General features: G+C 43.3%; 2 protein-coding genes across 5 annotated transcripts in view; both read right to left on the bottom strand.

Moving 5' to 3' along the window:
• Positions 1–2,867, bottom strand: part of CARD19 (caspase recruitment domain family member 19) — a 51,603-nt gene extending 48,736 nt beyond the window's left edge. Inside the window, exon 1 of one of the 2 annotated variants that reach the window (XM_037904741.2) lies at positions 1,873–2,867. In XM_037904741.2, coding sequence (XP_037760669.1) covers positions 1,873–1,888 — 16 coding nt within the window. In that variant the 5' untranslated portion in view covers positions 1,889–2,867. The remainder of the gene's footprint in view (positions 1–1,872) is intronic. The other variant, XM_027830386.3, reaches the window with a different exon arrangement.
• Positions 2,868–11,562: 8,695 nt separating this feature from the next.
• SUSD3 (sushi domain containing 3) overlaps positions 11,563–19,372 on the bottom strand; it is a 51,960-nt gene continuing 44,150 nt past the window's right edge. For all 3 annotated transcript variants that reach the window (XM_043550419.1, XM_037904928.2, XM_037904929.2), the window contains one exon: positions 11,563–12,213. In XM_043550419.1, the coding sequence (XP_043406354.1) occupies positions 11,997–12,213 (217 nt within the window). In that variant the 3' untranslated portion in view covers positions 11,563–11,996. The remainder of the gene's footprint in view (positions 12,214–19,372) is intronic.

Raw genomic sequence — 19,372 nt, 5'->3', positions numbered from 1 at the left:
TGTGCTGCACGGAAGAGCCCCTATATGGGAGGACAGGATTTCTAGAGTCTGCAGAGGGGATATGCATCTCCAGTGTGCTACAGAGCCCAGGTCCCACTATGCTGCCATACAGAGGCTGGGTGGGGCTAGTGGTTTTGTCACTCTGTGAATCCACCAGTTTCCCCCCTTTATGATGTGGCATGCGGGCACCATAAAGTCTGTTCCCAGGCTGAGAATGGAGAACTAGCTGCAGAATGGCTCTGCTGCCACTCCATGGTCTTGTGGAGGAAGAATTACTTCCCATCACCCCCACCCAGCTCCTAGAGCAGGGGTAGTCAATTATTTTTTGTCAAGGTTCACATTTCTTGGTTAAAGGTATAGTCACAGCCCAGACTCCAGAGAAAATAATACTAAATAATAATAATAAATAGTAAAAACAACAATAATGATAATAAGTAAATGAAAAGATTCTGGGGTCCTTTCAAAAGTGTCTGGCAGTCTGGATTTGGGCCCCCGTCCATCTACTGACTACCCATGTCCTAGAGAGATCCCCAGTGCACAGCCCAACTGCTTATGTTGTGTGCTGGAGGCAAGATTTGAGGAAAGGGAGATAGATTGGGCCCTGAATCAAGAGCTGTCTTCAGGATCATTTTAATTCCCTGATTCTTGTTTCCAGTGCTCTAGCTCCCAGCTTGTTTTTACCTCTCAGCTTAGAAATTAATATCCTTCCGGCATGACAGACCCTTCAGAAAGACAGAGGAGTTCCAATCCAATGTAGATGTCCTTTCAGCATATGAATGGATAGGACTTTTGTAAGTCTAATCACAATTATGGTAAAGAGAACTCTTCTGGGGACCCAATCTGGATTGGCCAGTCAGAATGAGTCATACAGTGGACACAAAACCACTCAGTATGGACAATCAAACATATGCATCGTGTTAACACAATGAAAAGTATGCCCAGGTGCTACAGACAACCAAACATATCCATAGGCATAACATAGGGGGCAGGAGCATCGCAATGGAAAACCCATCCAGAGCCAGATCCATGATAGTCTAAGAGCCTAACTGGATATGGTATGTGCATTTTCAGTATTAATATAAGTATCCCGCTGTAAGCTTAATACCACTTCAAAACCATTATAGCCTAGGAGTAGAATAATGCTCATTTCAAAACTGCTACATCTAAGAGCTGCAATTTCCAGCTCCCCTGCTCCCTGCCGATGACAGCCATGCTATGTCAGTGGAGGCCAATTATTTTCCTAAGCAGAGATTCATCTTTGATTTTTATCTCCTAATTCAGCAAACAGTATAAATGACCTGCCAACCAATGTGTTTTATTTTCCACAGTAACAGTTTAAAGGACAAGCCTTCCTACTTCCTGATTAGCTAATCTCAAAGGAGACAACTGATTTTTCCGCTCTGCTAAGCAGAAATACTTGTTTTATTTAATTTAATTATTTTATTTCTTAAATGTTGCCATTGTCACCTCGAATCAGAATGCGAAAATACATCATACTACAGTTATGCATTATATCACAGTAAGATTTCTTGTTTTCCCAGCTGGATAGGGCAGTGCAGGAAGTGTCTAAAATGAAATCTCTGTCTGTGTTCAGAAAATAAAATGAGCACTGACAACCATCAGCTGACCGTGATTTTTCAATGATCAGATTACATACTAAACTCCCAGCAACAAGTGTTAGTTGACGATTTGCAAACCTGAATCCAAAAAGGAAAAATCTCAGCATTCATCAAACTACCAGCCACTCCTCTGCCCAATCCCTCACCCCTCCTCTCTCTGTTCTTCATGATCTGTTGTTTTGCTTCTTCTGACTTTGAAAGTCAAACCATTCATTCTGCTGAAAACATTCCATACAAAAATGTGATCACTTACACGTCCAGTAGGGCATCGTCCATGGGTTTCACGGCTTTCCTGTTATGTCTGAAATATGTAAAACTGGGAAAAAGTTGTCTCCCTGCTTGGATGAACAGTGAGGTCACTGACTAGTAAATAAAGTGAAAGTAAAGTCACTGAGAGCCATGTAAGGCTTTTTGCGACCAGCAGAGGCCTCCCTTGTGTGCTTAGAAGAGAAGAAAATGCCAGTAAGGCAAACTACTGCAAGGGAGAAATGTTCAAATGTGGGCCAGATCCCACTCTCATTAACGCCAATGGGAGCTTTGGCTCTGATTTTAATGGGTGGACGAGGGGGCTCGGAACTGAAGAAATCCAGGTTTTACAGAAAATCACAGGATTCTTGACCGTTATGGCTAGGTAGGATGGATTTGTACGTGGAATAGATTAAGGGCTCATCATCATTAGCCTTTATGGTTTATTTATTAGCTGGAGGGAGGTCAGCCAAAGTAAACTCCTAAATCTAAACACCTCCGGATTTCAGGGGGAGTTCTGTGCCAGATGCAAACTTTGGGACTTGACCCTTTCTCTGTTACAGGCCAAACTAAATTTCTAGATGTGAACACCTCAAACTTTGCAGACGCTTGAATCTGGACCTGAACACTGAATCACTCAGGCTCACCTCCATGTGTTGTTACACACATCCAAGAATGAAAATACCCTGATTCTGCTCAATGGCAACGTTTTCCTTTGACATTCCATTCCCTACACTAAAACAAAATGATGATCGGACATCAACAATGGAAAACTGGAGCATGTCCTGTTCTGGGTGTACTGAGAAATTCAACATGCGTAAGCCTTAGGGGTAAGTCGTCAATTAGCTGGATAGATGTTATAACAAGCATTACTGTGTTTGTTCAGTTGAGAATGTATGGGATAAGGAACTCCCAGATGCATATATGTACATGCATATGTTCAGAGTTTGAAAATACACTTGCCACAATGACAGGTTTCAGAGTAGCAGCTGTGTTAGTCTGTATTTGCAAAAAGAAAAGGAGTACTTGTGGCACCTTAGAGACTAACAAATTTATTTGAGCATAAGCTTTTGTGAGCTACAGCTCACTTCATCGGATGCATTCCACACTCCACACCTGAATATAGCCATTATATGGACAACATACCCCCATAGCTCAGTGTCTGTACTTTGACCCGTTAAACTTTTACCCCCAATCGGGGAGACTGCAGATTATGTATTCCTTACGCCACCCACTCCTAAACCGAATTTCGCACCCCTTGATAATCTGTACCTTTTTCCCTGATAACCAGAAACTTCTATGCCTAAACTCTGTACCGTTTTCTTTTTACTTCAACATTATCTTAATAAAATTATTAAATCTGTTTGGAATGTATCCGATGAAGTGAGCTGTAGTTCACGAAGCTTATGCTCAAATAAATTTGTTAGTCTCTAAGGTGCCACAAATACTCCTTTTCTACTTGCCACAATGTCTCAGCCCATGTCAAATTCTAACAATGCACGATCACAAAAAATGAAATAATTGACTCAGTGTTGATTCAAAGAAATCCCCACACCAAAAAACAAACAACCCTCCTCTCACCCCACAAGCCCCAAATCTCCACCCCTAACGTGTAAATAAATGAGACTTGCTGAAAGCCCCAAAAGATCACAAACTCAGACTCCACCAGGATGGAAGGGAAAAATTCCACATTTGAAGGCTTTTCATTCCCATACTCCTTGTATGGAAATATTTGGACTGTTAGCTTGAGTGCCTCAGCTGATCTCCACTGTCAGGGAAGGATGAAGGGGAGATGCCGTCAGAACGCCAACCACGAAGGACTTTTAAATTAAACCCAGCACATGGAAATGGATTGGAAGTCAATGCAGATTCCAGAGCATTGAGGCAAAGTGCTTTCTGTGCGCAACACTAAGCAAGGCCCCAATCCTGCAAACACTTTCATACATACTCAACCTTAATGAGCAGCCCCTTAAGCACAAAGACTTGTGCTTAAGTCTTTGCAGGATCAGGACTTCACTGGACAGCTGAATTCTGTAGTAGATGTACTTTCAGAGCCCGATTGTCCACTGTTTCACAAATTTTATGCTGGTGCAATTCCATTGTTACATGAGCATAAACTGGTGTAAGGCAGTGGAGAATCGGGTTTCTGGAATGGTTTTCAAGCAGGCAGCAGTGTAGGAATTGCATGGATAGGTTCCCACCAGTTCAGATACACACATACCAGTTAGCAAACGACCTTAGAAATGACCAACAGCAGTGAAATAATGACACAAGGCGTTTCCAACAACAGCTTCTGTAAATCATCCTTTCCATAATAAGGCTCTATTAAAAAATACAAAAACAACTCCTTCATGTGAGTACAATGAGAAGCAAATGAAGCTATTTGTATAACAAAGGGAACTAGGATTTGGCCAAAATAGTTTGCATAAAACCATTGATGTTGCGTAGAGTATAATTCAGGCAAAATCTGATCCTAAAGATGGGAGGTGCAATTCTGCCACATAGTAAATAAACTCTATTGCACCTAGAGCTTTTAGTACCCCCCACCACCACACACACACACACACCTCAACCGCAACCCACCAGCCCTTGGTTTTTTGCTTCGCTCTCCTGCCTGGAATCTTTGAGCCTACTTCCCTTTCTGGAGCTGGCTGCTCCCTTCTGGGGCTAACAACTTTCCTCCCTCCCCCAAACCATTCCCCCATCTCCGCAGCCTGGGACCTTGCTGCTTCCTCTCTCCGCCATTTTGGAGCCTTCTGCTTTCACTCCCACCCCTAGTGTCTCTTCCCTCCAACTTTTCCTTCTCACCTTTAGATCCTTTCCCTGGTCCTGCTTCTTCCCTGCCTGAGTTTTTCTTTCCTGGTCACTGCATTGGGGCGGAAGTGGAGCCCGGTGGCAGATCAGAATAAAAACACATTAATTTATCTCCAAAAGATTTCTAAAGGTGTTTTTAAAAGGAGGAAAGAAGATAATACATTTAAAAAAGACTTTTAAATGTTAAATTTTACAAAACAAACTTTTCAGAGAGGCCTGACTCTTTTCCTTGTCAATCACTGTCTCTTGGGTCTCATCTGTGGAGTAACTTGCTTGCAGTCCTCTGGTCCATCTGTTCTCTTTTGGGTATTTTTGTGCCTTGCAATACTCAGTCAGATGGGTAGCTGAGACCAAGGCAAGATGAAACTGGCTATTGCAGAGACAATGTAGTAGATTCTCTGGGTCTCTGCTTATCTGGGATTTCCTATTCTCATCTCCCCAGGATATGAAGAGGCTCAGAATTCCTCCAATACCTCATGCCTGTAAAATAAACTGTGAACAATGGTGAGACTTGAATTGTCCTCTAAACACAGTTTTCAGTGAGCACCCCATTAAGATGAATGAGGGGAGTTCAGATCTCTCTTATGGCTATTACCACAGACCCTCTATCTGCTGCAGATTCTCACCACAACGTTGGGTTGTGCTCTGTTCACATTTAGAAGACTTTCTTTGTAATCATTAGGGCCAGAAACTATATATATATATATATATATATATATATATATATAGGGGAGAAAAAACCTCTTGTTAATATTTAAGGTAGCTCTCATCAATAAACGAAACCATAACAGATTAGGAAATACAAAATGAAGGATTAAAATGCTGCAAAGTCAGACACACACAAATTAGGAAACTCCAGAATTAATGTTGCCCATGCAATGTAACCTTAATTCAGCCTTCTTGTATATTAATTATGGTACAGTCTTTAATTACATGTAGAAGTGACTACCTGTGAAAAGTTTGGTGCAAGTGACTTGCCGAGCAACACATAGGAACTTGGTGGCAGAGGCAGGAAAATAATCCAAGTCTCCAGGGTGGTGGTAATTAAAGGCTGTATCATAGTGCATACAAACAGGAGGACTGAATTAAGATTTCATGGGCAATGTTCATTCTTGCATTTCCTAATTTGGGAGTGTTTGACTGCAGCTTTTTAACCCTTAAATACACAATGTGTATTGTGAATTTCTGAATTTTTTATAGTTTAGTTTATTGCTGAAGGAAACCTTAAACTAATATTAAATGCAAATTTTTGTTTGAGAATTTCCTTTTTTTAATAGAAGGAAAATATTGTGCGTGTGTCATAAAACTAGGTACACAATAATAGTTCTACTTTCTATACACAGTTATTTAAATTGCAGCAGTATTGTTAATAGAATGTCAACATATGTAAACAAGTCAGCATGAATTCAATATCTTCCTGGATTTTGAGGGAAAGTTTTCATGTCATGAAAAGTTTAAAAAATGTATTTGAAATACACCGATTTCACAGAGTTGGGAAACAACAGATAATTTAGAAGTTGCAGGAAAACTCATGTTTTTTTAAATTGTGTAACAGAAAACTGAGTAGAGGTTTATCTATAATTTCCCACTTTTGAAAAAAGGTACATATCCAGAAAGCCATAGCCCCCAGTTTGTTAAGAAGCAACACTCTACTTGAAATGGAGCTGGGATTTTCGTGTAGCCCTTTGAGAGGAACATAACAAACATTTACCCTTTGAAAACAAAGAGTGTAACTTACCCCAGTACAAATCCAAAGGATCACGTTGGAGTTTATACAACAGCCATGTGCTTTCATTACAGCTCCTCCTGGGCCTAGGACTTCTCTTTGTAATGTTACGGTAATCTGAGGCAAACTAGTCATCCAAGCAGTGACATTGGAACAATTTGTACTGTGGGGGTGCTGAGAGACATTGAACAAAACTGTAAACCCTCGATAGTATGGAAACCACTTCAAGCCAGGGGGTGCGGCTGCTGCCCCCGCAGCAGTTCCAGCACCCCTGCGTCCAAGGCAGTCATTGCTATGAGATTCTGGGCAATTGTGACGCTCTCCAGGTATGCAAATGAATTGGAGAGAGTCAGTGATGAGTGGCTGATTATCTCTGATGTCTGCTCAGGCAGCGGCAAGGGGCAGCAAATGGGTTCAGTGCGGGAACCAGGCTTTTTCAGTGTTCTGGTTTTCACAACTTCTCAAAAAAATAAACAAACAAAAAAACCCCACAATATGGAAACCCAAAATACACACTGGAGATCATTCCACTCACATGCTAATCAGTGGCTGAAATTTGGTTCAGATTCCCCACAGCGTGTTTACAAACAATGGTTCAGAACAAGGATGAGACACTGAGGTACTGACCCTGTAAAACAGAAAATTCTGATACAGCCATGGTCTCCCTGCTGCAAGATCCCATTCTCTCTTTTTCTCTCAAAGTTTGGGCTCTGCTGGTATTGCTGAACTTCATAGGGCATGGAGGTGTATTCCTAAATCTGCCATTTAACAGATAGTAAGTCTCTCAATAAAACACAGCTAAATCAACCGCTTCTCAGTCGCGTATCAACCTTATGCAATGTGACTGGTAGGCCCACCTTGGAGCTACCAGGTGGCATGACGCCAGAACGACTTCACTTTCTTCAGGTAGAGAGTCAATTAAGTCTACCTCTGAATTAAAGTTATTACAAACGTGTGCTGCACGTCAATGTAAAAAGAAAAGTTGTGCAAGCTGTTTACATCTGATTGTAACAGAAGCAGCCCATTCTGCTTCCCACAAGTCACTGATGCCTGAGACGTTCCAGAAGCAAAATCACTCAGGAGTCATGCAAAAATGAAAAGCCTCGTGCACAGAAGCATTCTCTCCTCTCCCTGTTCAGATATTCAGTGTTTTTCGTAAACATGTCTCTCCCCACTTCCCGGGCCTATCTTCTCTTACTTAATTTTCAGCCATGCCTTGTATGTTTCCACTTTCTTGGTTTTGCAGCCCTTTCTCTTTTCTGTGTCCTGCAAAGGCCTCTCTCTCTCTCAGATACATCATGCCCCAAATGAATTTTTAATTATTCTACTGCATAACAGGGAGTATTCTTCATTGTTTCAGAGTGGCAAAGCACACAGTGGAAAATGGTATCTTTTAATTCCTCCAAAAGAGAGCACCAGAACAGGTCATTCAGCAGGCTTCCAAACATTCATTTACAAAGCTCTATGCAGGAAATGCCTGCACTATCGTCAATACTCTAAGGTTTATTTAAACACTTCACTTCTTCAGCTGGGTGTAGGCTGCCTTGAGAAAAATGGTCTCCCCCCCAAGTATATTTTTCAAACACACACATAGGATTGGCAACCCCAAGTGTACAAAAATGTCAGTCAGCTCTCCCTCCCCTCCGAAAATCATGGGATTTAAAAAAAATACATTTGGGGTTCTTTCTATTTGCTTTCTAGCATTAGAACCCTTAGGACTCTTGTTTTCAGGTTTTTTCTCTGCAACTATGAGGGCTCAAAACCCACTTCATTTTTAAATGAAAACCAAGATTCTCTTGGGTTCACCTGGCTCCACCAAAAAAACCCAACAACCTACCAAATATTGTGAAATTCACAATCAGATCACAAGAGTTGGCAACACTGCTGTCTTAGCCCCCACAATGAATCTGGACTGTCCCTTTGGCAACAGGCAAGTACTCGCTAGGGGCATGATCCCGCAAATGGCTGTGCGCTCTTGACTGGCACTCAGCACTTCACAGGTTTAGGTCCTTCATGTTTCTAGCATAGCAAATTATTTCTCTTCCATTTGTCTCAGAGAACCAGCTTTCTTGATTTCCATGGCAAGAGTTATGCCAGCTGGCTTAGACAACACTACCTCTTGCTATTCATTGGAAGATCTTAAAATGATCCTTTTGGCTTTCTGCAGGCAGCCTAAGTTTAGCAATCGAACAGCGTGACTTGGGCTGTCTCAGTACATTGGCTTGCATTAGGCAAGCAGTTTTAAACCATTCTCAGTGAAGGAATACAAGAAAGAAAGTGCACTGGTATTCATGTGCCATTTAGAATCATCCTATCTTATCACCATGTACAGCAATTAAACAATTCATAAGTATACGTCCATGGGGGTTCTTTTATATGTTAGACACATTTAGCTTTTTTAAGCATAAGCTGCCAGTTCATTAAAAATATACAAGTCAATGTGAAACACCCCTTGGGATTTGTTCTATAGCACAGAGATGAGAGTATGAATCTATTTAAACTCATTAGCTCATAAAAATTCTAAGGAGTTAATTTAATAAACATGATTTTTTTAAATGTCTACTTAATATTCTCAACTGCTTTCATCTTCTTCCTGCAGAACACTCCTTTTCCTTCTGATGATAAATAATTTTTACATGCGCAATAAAGCCCACTCCAGGGGGCATCATTATCATAAACTAAACACATTCCCAGGGATAACAGAACCACAATCCCCATAAAACGCTATGGGTGTTGTTCCTTTGTCTTGTTATAACAGTTGTTGCCTATTGAGGTAGATTGCTTAAACAAATGATAGTAATCAAATGCTTCAGCACTGAGATAGTAAATCTACCTGGCTTCTCTGTTGTCTTTCATGGCTATCAATGGCCTTAACCTCCAGGGTTTTTTCTTTCTGTAGCAAACATTACTCAGACTGGCCTGGTTTGTCAAACCTAGTGATTGAGCTCCCTTCTTGTGCTGTGCATTGGTGTCACAAACAAGTGAATGTGGTTTTCCCCTGGTTGGCTCTAAATCATCTTAAAGCATTTGAAAGTCACATGGTAAAGTTAAAACTACAGTGAGCTAAATCCTGAAATCCCTACGCAGTGCAGATTCCCATTAAAATGAACAGGAAATTGGATGTAATGAGGGTAGCAGGAATCTGCCCATAAACATTACAGCCCAGTGAAACAACCTCTGCTGGCCTGGCCCATTAATAGAATTGTAGGACTAGAAGGGACCTCAAGAGGTCATCGAGTCCAGTCCCCTAAGCTCATGGCAGGACTAAGTATTATCTAGACCACGCCTGACAGTTGTTTGTCTAACCTGCTCTTCAAAATCTCCAATGATGGAGATTCCACAACCTCCCTAGGCAATTTATTCCAGTGCTTAACTACCCTGACAGTTAGGAAGTTTTTCCTAATGTCCAACTAAACCTCCCTTGCTGCAATTTATGCCCATTGCTTCTTGTCCTATCCTCAGAGGTTAAGGAGAACCTTACAGCTTACAGTCCATGACTCCAGGATGGAGGGCTGAAGGGGGGAAAACCTTGCACTATTCTAACTTGGAAGGCCAACAAAAGGAAGCTGTGTACATTCATACAAAACTCAAACTCATCAATAAATCTTTTGTTGTATTCCCAGAAATTACACACTCAGTAACATTTTCTAAAATACTTAAGTGACTTAAGAACCTAAGGCCCAGATCCCAAAGGTATTTAGGTGAGCATTTCAATGGGAGTTAAACACCTATATACCTTTAAAATCTGGCCCTAAGAGCTTCATTCACTTTTGAAAATGGGACTGTAACAGATCTACAGGTCCAGTGCTCTCACACACTCACTGGGGTAAGCCCATTGGCTTCACCACCTCCTGGGTCTGAACTTTGGAGCCTTCAGCACTTCGGCTGACTCCATGAGTTCCCCTTAGTGAGTCCACTCGACTTGGACCCCTGAGGAAGACTCGCACATGCAAAGGGAGCAATGCACTCCCGACCTCTTCAGACTGGAATGACTCTCCAGCAGCCCACACTAACCATTAACCCAAGGGCCCCTCCTCCATCCTTGGTTCTGATTCCCAGGCAGAACAGGTCACCTGGCCATCCACCTCAGTTCTTTGTTCTCCCGCTGGCCAAAACTGGCTAGCTTCTTGGAAAGGGCATCGGCAGTTCTGGGTCATTAGTTGCTAGGCACCAAATGTCCGAGCCATTGTCCTCTGGGTTTGTCATGGGCATGGGACGCTAGACAGCCAGTTGTCAGTCACACCTGGATCACTACAAAGAATAAACCACCTTTTCCTGCCACCTTGTTAACTGTGCATAGGGGAAATTGAGGCACACACAGTATTCATACAAAACAAAGAAAATTCCCACTTTGTCTCAGGGACTTTGGCACTTTTGGGCCTCTTACCCACTAGCACTATAACAAAACAGCTGAGAGCTGGAGGAGCATTATGAGTGAAGTGGCAAGGGCCAGATCCAACTAGGTGCTCAGAACTTCCTGCAGGAGATTGAGTGTTTGTCTCTCCCAATAAAGTCAATGGGAATGGAGTGTGCTGTGCAATACTCAGAGAGCACTGATCAGACCACAAACGGGCATGCCCCACGCCCACTCGGCTGCAGAATTCCTAGAGTCATCATGCCCGCCAAAAGGCTCGATGCAACAGAGCACATAAGCACGTGCTTAACATCGTTCAGTGGGACTTAAGCGTGTGTTTAAAGTTAAGCACATGCTTAAGTGCTTTTCTGAATTGGGGCCAAAATGAAGTAGGGTTTTTCTGGACTCTTTGGCAAACTCCAACAATCTGAGCTGATGAAAATAACTAAAAGTTTTTCAAAATTTGGTGGGGGGAAAAAAGGACATAGTGAAACATCTGAATTCATCATAATGAGGTCACACAATTAAGGCTATTGTCAGGCTCGCCTTACAATCATATTTTATAAGGGCTGGAAAGTGGCAACAGTTCCTGTTATTTTTCTGATGAGAGAACAAATAAGAACTCTATTTGAACGTGGAGAACAACTATCTTGTAACTATGGAATAAGAGCCAGAGCAGTTCCTTAGTGATCCAAACTGGAAAAACAAGAAAACATATATTCTAATATGAACAATGAGGCCCTGTATATACCTAGAATGGATGAGTTACCTAGTAATGCCATTCTCAAATAAAATCACAATGCTTTTTCATTAAAAAGAAATCTTTATTGTAATTCTCAGACTAGTGTGCAAAAATATGTTTTTTTTCTGGCATGTTTACAAAAAGAACGCAAGTTAAAAGAAGTTTGCAGTGATATGAATGTGTAGTTGTTGTCAGAGACTTTACATGAAGCAAATATACAAACGGTTACCATTTCTCTCTATAGTATGTACAGGAGAATATTATATTCTTGCCATGATATTTAGCACTTTGCAGAGAATCGCTATTTATTGTAAGCATCAACATTCATTACTGTATTTAAGTTAAATCTGGAAGCATTTTAAAATAATCTTGATGTATAAAATTTTCAGATTCATAAGAATAATTAAGTAGTTTTCTACGCAGTCTTTAAGGCACATATTTCTAACCATATTTCATTTTGGTCCAACACAGCAAATTACTTATTTCTGACATTGACTATCCAGGTATACGAGAGATGGGTTTCTTATAAATATCCTTATCATGTCTATAGACCTCAGCAACGTGTATTGTACTCACTGTATGTATTGGAACATTATGTTCTGGCAGTAATTGTTTCATAGCTGTACTATTGCTTGTGTTGAACTTGGGCTGACAGTCGTTTTCTCTGCAACACGCAGAAACTGCGATGTCCCTAGTCCGTTCTTGGTGGAATCTGCAGGTAAGAAGGCGAAAGTTATTTGGGTGTCACTTGCTTTAGCAGAGTCAGAACTTTCAATTCCACTTTATTTGCTCATCAAGAATTCACCAAACAATTTGTGCTGTGCTATATGGACTCCTTGCTCTAGCATTAAAACAGTGGGCAGTGATGGGGCAAATAATTGTCTCTCAGCTGATGCTGGGAGAGTTGCATAATTGTGAAGGAGGCACAGCTTGAAGACAACCGGTACCTGCCGGTGTAACTTTTTGAATTTTGTTGCAGTTTTGTTAACTGCCTTCTGACCACTCATGGTAGTTGCCTACACTGTGGGATTGATTCTCAGGTATCCGCAAGTCCCTTTACACTCTTCTGGAAACATGAAGTAGCCTTAAAATGGGCATAAATTACAGTTACACTCACTCATTGGCTCTTTACTCTCATGGAGCAGCGTAAAGGGGCCTTAGGGTAAAGGAGCATAAAGGCTGGCCGACACGAGGAAGTTGTATCAGTCTCACTATTTCAGTTGGGCGAAGGGGGGATTTTTTACTGATCTAGTTAGACTGGTACAAGCCCCAGCGTGGATGCAGCTATACTGGTACAAAGGTGCCTTACATGGGTAGAGTTTAGTCCCCTTCCCAAACGGGAATAAGCTATCCCAGTATCAGCACTTTTCTGCTGGTCTCTACACGGAGGGGTAGGGGGTTGTACAGCTTTCAGGTGCAGAGCGATCTCTCTGCTTGCATCCTAATACAGGCACCGGAGTCCCCGGGCAGCAGACAGGAAAGGGAACCTGCATGGGTTAATGCTGCCAGTATCAGCTCCGGCTAGGACACCTGCTCGGATACCCACTCATGGGCTGAGGAGGAGACTGCCATGGAGCACAGCAGCTTTCCCTGCTCCACTAACCGCTAGCTCTCGTCCTGTCTCTAAAACATCATCCGCCCCCTTCCAGATGGAGATAATGCAGAAGGGCTTCTATGAAGCTCGTGGCTCGGAATGGTACCAAGGAGACAGCATTCCCCCCTTCTATGCAAGCAGTGGATGTTGACCCACCATAGGTAGGGCCCTACCAAATTCACTGCTGTGAAAAATGCATCATGGACCGTGAAATCTGATCTCCCCCATGAAATCTGGCTATTGTAGGGAAGAGCAGATTTCACAGAGCTGGGCAGCTGGAGAGCAGCAACTGCTGGCTGAGAGCCCCGCTCTGAAGGCAGCATTCCCACTAGCAGCAGCGCAGAAGTGAGGGCGGCATGGTATGGCATTGCCACCCTTGCTTCTGCACTGCTGCTGGCAGGGACACAGCCTTCAGAGCTGGGCACCTGACAAGCAGCTGCCTTCAGGCCACCCAGCTCTGAAGGCAGCAGCACAGAAATAAGGGTGGCAATACCATGACCACCCTGCAATAGCCTTGCGCTCCTGCCCCCCGTGACACTGTTTTGGGTTGGGACCCCCCACGGTTACACCACCGTGAAATTTCAGATTTAAATATCTGAAACAGTGAAATTTATGATTTTTAAAATCCTATGATTGTGAAATTGACCAAAATGGACCGTGAATTTGGTAGGGCCCTAGCAACAGGGTACCCTCAGCACATGAGCAGACCAAACCCTCTTGCCCCACCTCTGCAGAGGGCTAACTACCCCTTGTAAATTCCACCTCCCCCCACACACTTGAAAGGCAGGATTTGTTTTTTACCCCATTTATTTTTCAAAACCATGCATAGGAAAATGACAAAAAGGTTCTGCTTATTGACATGAAAGATCCCTTTCCTGATTTTCAAGCAGCAGTGACTTTCCTTCACCTCCTGTAAACCAGGGCAAGCACTTCAGAAAATCTTTCTGAAGCACATCAGAGATGGAGCCGTTGCTCTGAAAGCACCACCACCCTTCCGCTGAGTTAAGTGTGTGTAACAAAAGAGGAAATAAGCTTTCCACGGCAGGAAGTATGGCTGGGGTGTGGAGATTACTTACCCGTGCAAGAACGAAGTGCTACAAAAATACAAGATTCAAACGCTGATACTGCATGCTGCTGCAGAACATAAAATTGTAAAGACTTCCATGGGCATTTCGAGCACTTGATTAGAAAAAAAGCAGTTACTGGAAGCATCACAATGGGGGCACCATATGTTGCCAAGGACATATGCTTTTTTTAGTGCCAGCAACTCCACTCAATGCTCTTGAGGTGATAGGAAGTAGTTACAAGGGAAAACAATCTCATCAAAACAGCAAGTACAGAGGAGGAGAAGGAGAAAGGCCAGAGGGAGAAGGAAGAAAGTAACAGAGTTTGGGATGGGAGAAGAGGAAAGGAACTCTGTAAAATGTACCTTTGTCTGCAAGTTGTTGCATGGAGTGCAGAATGCTTGTATTTGCAAGACCTGTCAAGGGACCATGTTAACACCGCAGCAAAGAGCTTTCAAAACAAGCTATTTTTGGCCTTTGTGCATTTAATGTAGAGCTTACTTTTGCAGTTGATCCCATTGTGAAGCTATTCTATAAAGCTTTGTGTGGGGATTTAGCAGTTGCAGCCTGCCTCTCATGGAGGTCATTGGGAGCTGCACCACTAAAGCCCTGTGATTTAAAAAAATTTCCCTGAAGACTGTAGTTAGATCATCACTGCCCACCACCTGGTTATTCTACAGGGACAACACCTGAGCCCATTTCACTCAGTAGCAAACTCTCATTGACTTCAGCCAGACTAGGAATTGGCCTTCGATGATTATGTAGTCATTCTCCACTAGTAGATACTTTGAGTGGAAAAGTGGAGTGCAACCAAATACCGGAGCATTAGCCGCTGCCTCTCTAGAGGTGTCCTACTAATGTTAAAAATGTACATGTCCTGAAGGAAAATGCTCGTAGTGCATTGGACTAAATCCTGCAGTCCTTGCAAAAGCCAGTGGGATCAGTGAAGTCAGTGGGCATTTTGCCTGAGTAGAGGCTGCAGGATTGGGCCCAGCGTTAACAAGAGTTACTGGCATGTGCATTGGGTGGAGACTGATTCCTGTGAATTTATACTGATCTATGAAACATGACTTTCACTTTGTACTTTTGTTCACTGGTGCTCCCTCCATTGTGTGCAAGCAGCATAACATGGGTGACCGCCTTTTGTACTTTAACATTGCTTCATTCCAGTCATAGAATCATAGAATATCAGGGTTGAAAGGGACCTCAGGAGGTCATCTAGTCCAACCCCCTGCTCAAAGCAGGACCAATCCCCAATTTTTGCCCCAGATCCCTAAATGGCCCCCTCAAGGATTGAACTCACAACCCTGGGTTTAGCAGGCCAGTGTTCAAACCACTGAGCTATCCCCCACAGCTGGAAAATTCCAGAGCCTCTTGGGTATGTCTACACTGCAATTAGACACCAGTGTGGCCTGTGCCACCTGACTCGGGCTTGTGGGGCTCAGGCTAAGGGGCTGTTGGATCCCACCTCGCAGGGTCCTAGAGCCCAAGCACGAATGTGTACGCTGCAATTACACAGCCCCTTAGCATGAACCCCGCAAGTGCAAGTTCAGCCGGCTTGGCCCAGCCATAGGGTTTTAAATGCAACATAGACATACTCTTAGTGAGTGACTTGGGCGCATAACACCTGCTCATCTTAGCGCTCACTTGAAAATAACACCAAACACGGTAACACTAGGTACTGATGCTCTCACATGGCCATGTTTGACTTTAAATTTGGAAAGGACAGGTGCAGAGGTTTCATTTGCCTGGGGGTTTTGTTGTTGTTGTTCTCTTCTCAAATCTATTTCTAGTATAATATAAAATAAACAGGCAGCACATGCTACAGCTCCTGAACAATATTAGAAAAAACAAGATTATGCCGTCCACGGGGCTGGTGTAATGGGGGTTCGGAGAGGGGGGAAATAGACAAAGCCTATACCAGTAGAAAAGAGTAATATACAGAAGCATGCCTCAATGGCTGTTTGAACGAATTCTCCTTTGTGAGAGTTGAGAATTGTTCCTAGCCGCAGGGGATGAGAAGGCTAATAGGACCTCCTTGCAATGAGAGAACTCCAGCACAGTGGGACATCATAAGTACATTTTGTATTTCCTGTCTGGTTTTGGCAATGACGTGATTTCTAATGGAAACGGGTGGAACTTTTCTCTTGTTTTATGTCAGGTGACTTTGCATTGATAATAATGGAGCCATTATGAAAACAATAATGGAACCTTTTCTGAAATACAGATACACACACACACACACACACACAGAGCATTAGTTGCAACAGTATATTAAGGCAAGGAAGAAAGTTAATATAATTTAGCAAATATATATCTAGCACTTTTCACATGGTGAGTGCTTTACCATTGTTACAAGGTGGGGGATGTTATCTTCTCCCTTTTACAGCTAGAAAACTGAGGCAGGAAGGGGGAGTGAGTTCCCACGATCACACAGGGCATCATTGTCAAAGCCATAACTAGCACTCTGGAGACCCTGATTCCTAGGTCCATGTTCAAACCCTGACTAGCCCATGCCTCTCTCTGAAGGCATAATCATATTGGCGGTTGGAAGTGGACAGGGGAAAAGAATAGTATATATTTTGGGGCATTCCCAGATTTGAGCTAAAAATCACATACCCCTTTTCCCAGTCGTCCCAAGACTGTATTTGGATTGGATAGGATTGATTTGAAGTGCCCCATTTGGGGCCATACTGTGGGATTTAGCCACTGACCCACATTGGGGGTGGAGCGGTGCAGAATGACATCACCCCCACTGGGGGCGCACTGGCTGGGATGTTGCAGCCTACTTCCCCCAATGTTCCTGGCCAAGTCTATAGGATGGTAATGGAGAAAAGAGGGGACATAGGTCTGCCTCCTCCTCTTTATGATCATTTGGGCCAAGAAAGCCATCCCTACACTCCCCAGAGTGCTGTTGTCTGTAGATCTTGCACCCACTCTGCTTCCTCCCCCTGCCCACCTGTGTAAGGGCCAGAGACAATCTGTTCTTTGCCTTCATACTAAAACTCTCATGGCTAAATCCTACTATGGCTGGTTCAGTGAGGGGGGTGGTATTCATCCAGCTCTAGACTCTAGAATGTCCAGATCCACAATAATATGCATAATATTAACATGCATACCACTACCCTGCCTCTCTTCTAGAGCTTAAATTCTCACCTGTCAATTTCCTCTCTCTCTTAACATCAGTGGATCTGACTCAACATCTGCTGCATGGAAGCAGCTATCACTGGCTTCAAGGGGCGTACTGATCACATGCAGCAGTTGCGGAAGGAGGGCCATAGATTTTTAAATGACAGTGAAGCCCAGTTAAGTTACACACCAAGCTCTAAGAGGTCATTTTAGTTGTGCAAGTATCCTTGACTTTTTAAAAGACATGTTCAGCCCAGTATCATGCGTCACAGTTCCAGAGTAACTGCCCCAGTGTTCCTCCGCCATGGTCACCCACTTAAAGGTTTCCAGCTCTCAGACATCACCTCTCCTGAGGGAAGACCTGCATCTCACTCCTTCCCAACCAGGGTTTTTAAGGCTGCACAGCTCCCTGATCTGCATTGTGATACGTCCAGCAAGCGAGTGCCTGTGCTTTGCTTTCTCTCCACAGGCTACAGCAGTGTATTGCCAGCAGTTACAAGTTACCACACAGCTGCTCCTAAGCAAACACATTTATTCCTAAGGTAAAAGCATTACAGAAAAAGTATATAAAGACAATAAAAGAACCTATACGCATATTAGACAGCTTACCAGAGGTCACCCCCAACTCCAACATGGGATTCTGGTAGGTGTCAGTCCTTCAAACCCTACAAGTGGGTTTTCCCTGTTCTTACACGTTCACATCAGTCTTTAAAATCAGGAACCAGATTGAAGGCCCTGAGTCAGTTTAAGCATGGGCTTAAAAGACCTTGGTCTCTGAAGAGTCCAGTTTGAACCAGAACATGCGAGCCTTCCCAGGAGGCGCTGTGATGGGTTGTCATCCCTGGGGTACAGTCTGGGACTGGGGTACCACGGAGCCCCCTGACCCATCAGTCTGGGCTCCCTCTCACACTGTACTGCTGTGACAAGCTGCAGAGCCCTCCAGCCTGCACTTTCACCAGCATACATACAGGCAGGGACGCACCTACCTGCAGTTACATGCAGGCTCTCTGACCAGTCGCTGCATAGGAAGGCTACAGCTAATACAACTCCCAGCTCCTCAGGCATACCCCCCCTCTGGAGTATAAACCCAAAATTATACCATCTAGCACCGCACAGAGAACTATACAGCGTAAGCTCATAAAATTCGCCCCCTCCCTCAATGTGGAGAGGAATACGCAACAGCCTTTGCCCCTGAGTTATGACTCCCACACACTACACTCCAACTCACTAGGTTTAGATAAAGCAAAAACAAGTTTATTAACTACAAAGGATAGATTGTGAGTGATTATAAGTGATAGCAAACAGATCAAAGCAGACTACCTAGCAAATAAACAAAAAACACAAACTAAGCTTAATATACTACATAGATTGGGTGTGAATAGCAGACCCATCCTAAGAGATGATACAAGCAGGCTGCAGATTTTTAAGTGGCAAGCTGCACTTTCTTTACAGCTTGTAATCCCTAGGTTCATTCACAGGCTAGGAATAATTCATTCACAGGCTAGGAATCCCATTAGCCTGGGTCTAGCACTTCCCCCAGTTCAGTCTTTGTTCCTCAGGTGTTTCCAGGAACCTTCTTGTGGGGGGAGTGAAGAACACCAGATGATGTCACTCCCTGCCTTATATAGCCTTTGCACATGGCGGGAACCCTTTGTTCACACAGCTTGGTTCCCAGACCAGTCTGTGGAAAAATACTGACATCCCAAGATGGAATCGAGAGACATGTGGTCTCATCACATGTCCTTGTCGAGTCATAGCAGCCATTACTCGGAGGCTGTCTGTAGCTTTCATAATAAGGCTCACTCGGTGGGAAATAAGCTTCTCCTAAGGCCTATTCTTTTTTCCTAATGGCTCATTGCCCTGACTAGGCCCTTCCCCACCCACTATCTAGACTGAAAGCATCTTGTCTAGTGGGTGCTACCCAGGCGTAACTAAATTTGAAATACAGATACATAGTCAATATTCATAACTTCAGGTACAAACGTGATACATGCATACAAATAGAATAATCATATTCAGCAAATCATAACTTTTCTAATGACATCTCACGTGACTTATCTTGCATAAACTACATCATAATTATG

The sequence above is a fragment of the Chelonia mydas genome, chromosome 7 (assembly GCF_015237465.2).
Source record: "Chelonia mydas isolate rCheMyd1 chromosome 7, rCheMyd1.pri.v2, whole genome shotgun sequence".
NCBI classification, from domain to species: Eukaryota; Metazoa; Chordata; order Testudines; family Cheloniidae; genus Chelonia; species Chelonia mydas.
The sequence above is the reverse complement of the archived record's forward strand: the minus strand, read 5'-3'. Positions and strand labels throughout refer to the sequence as shown.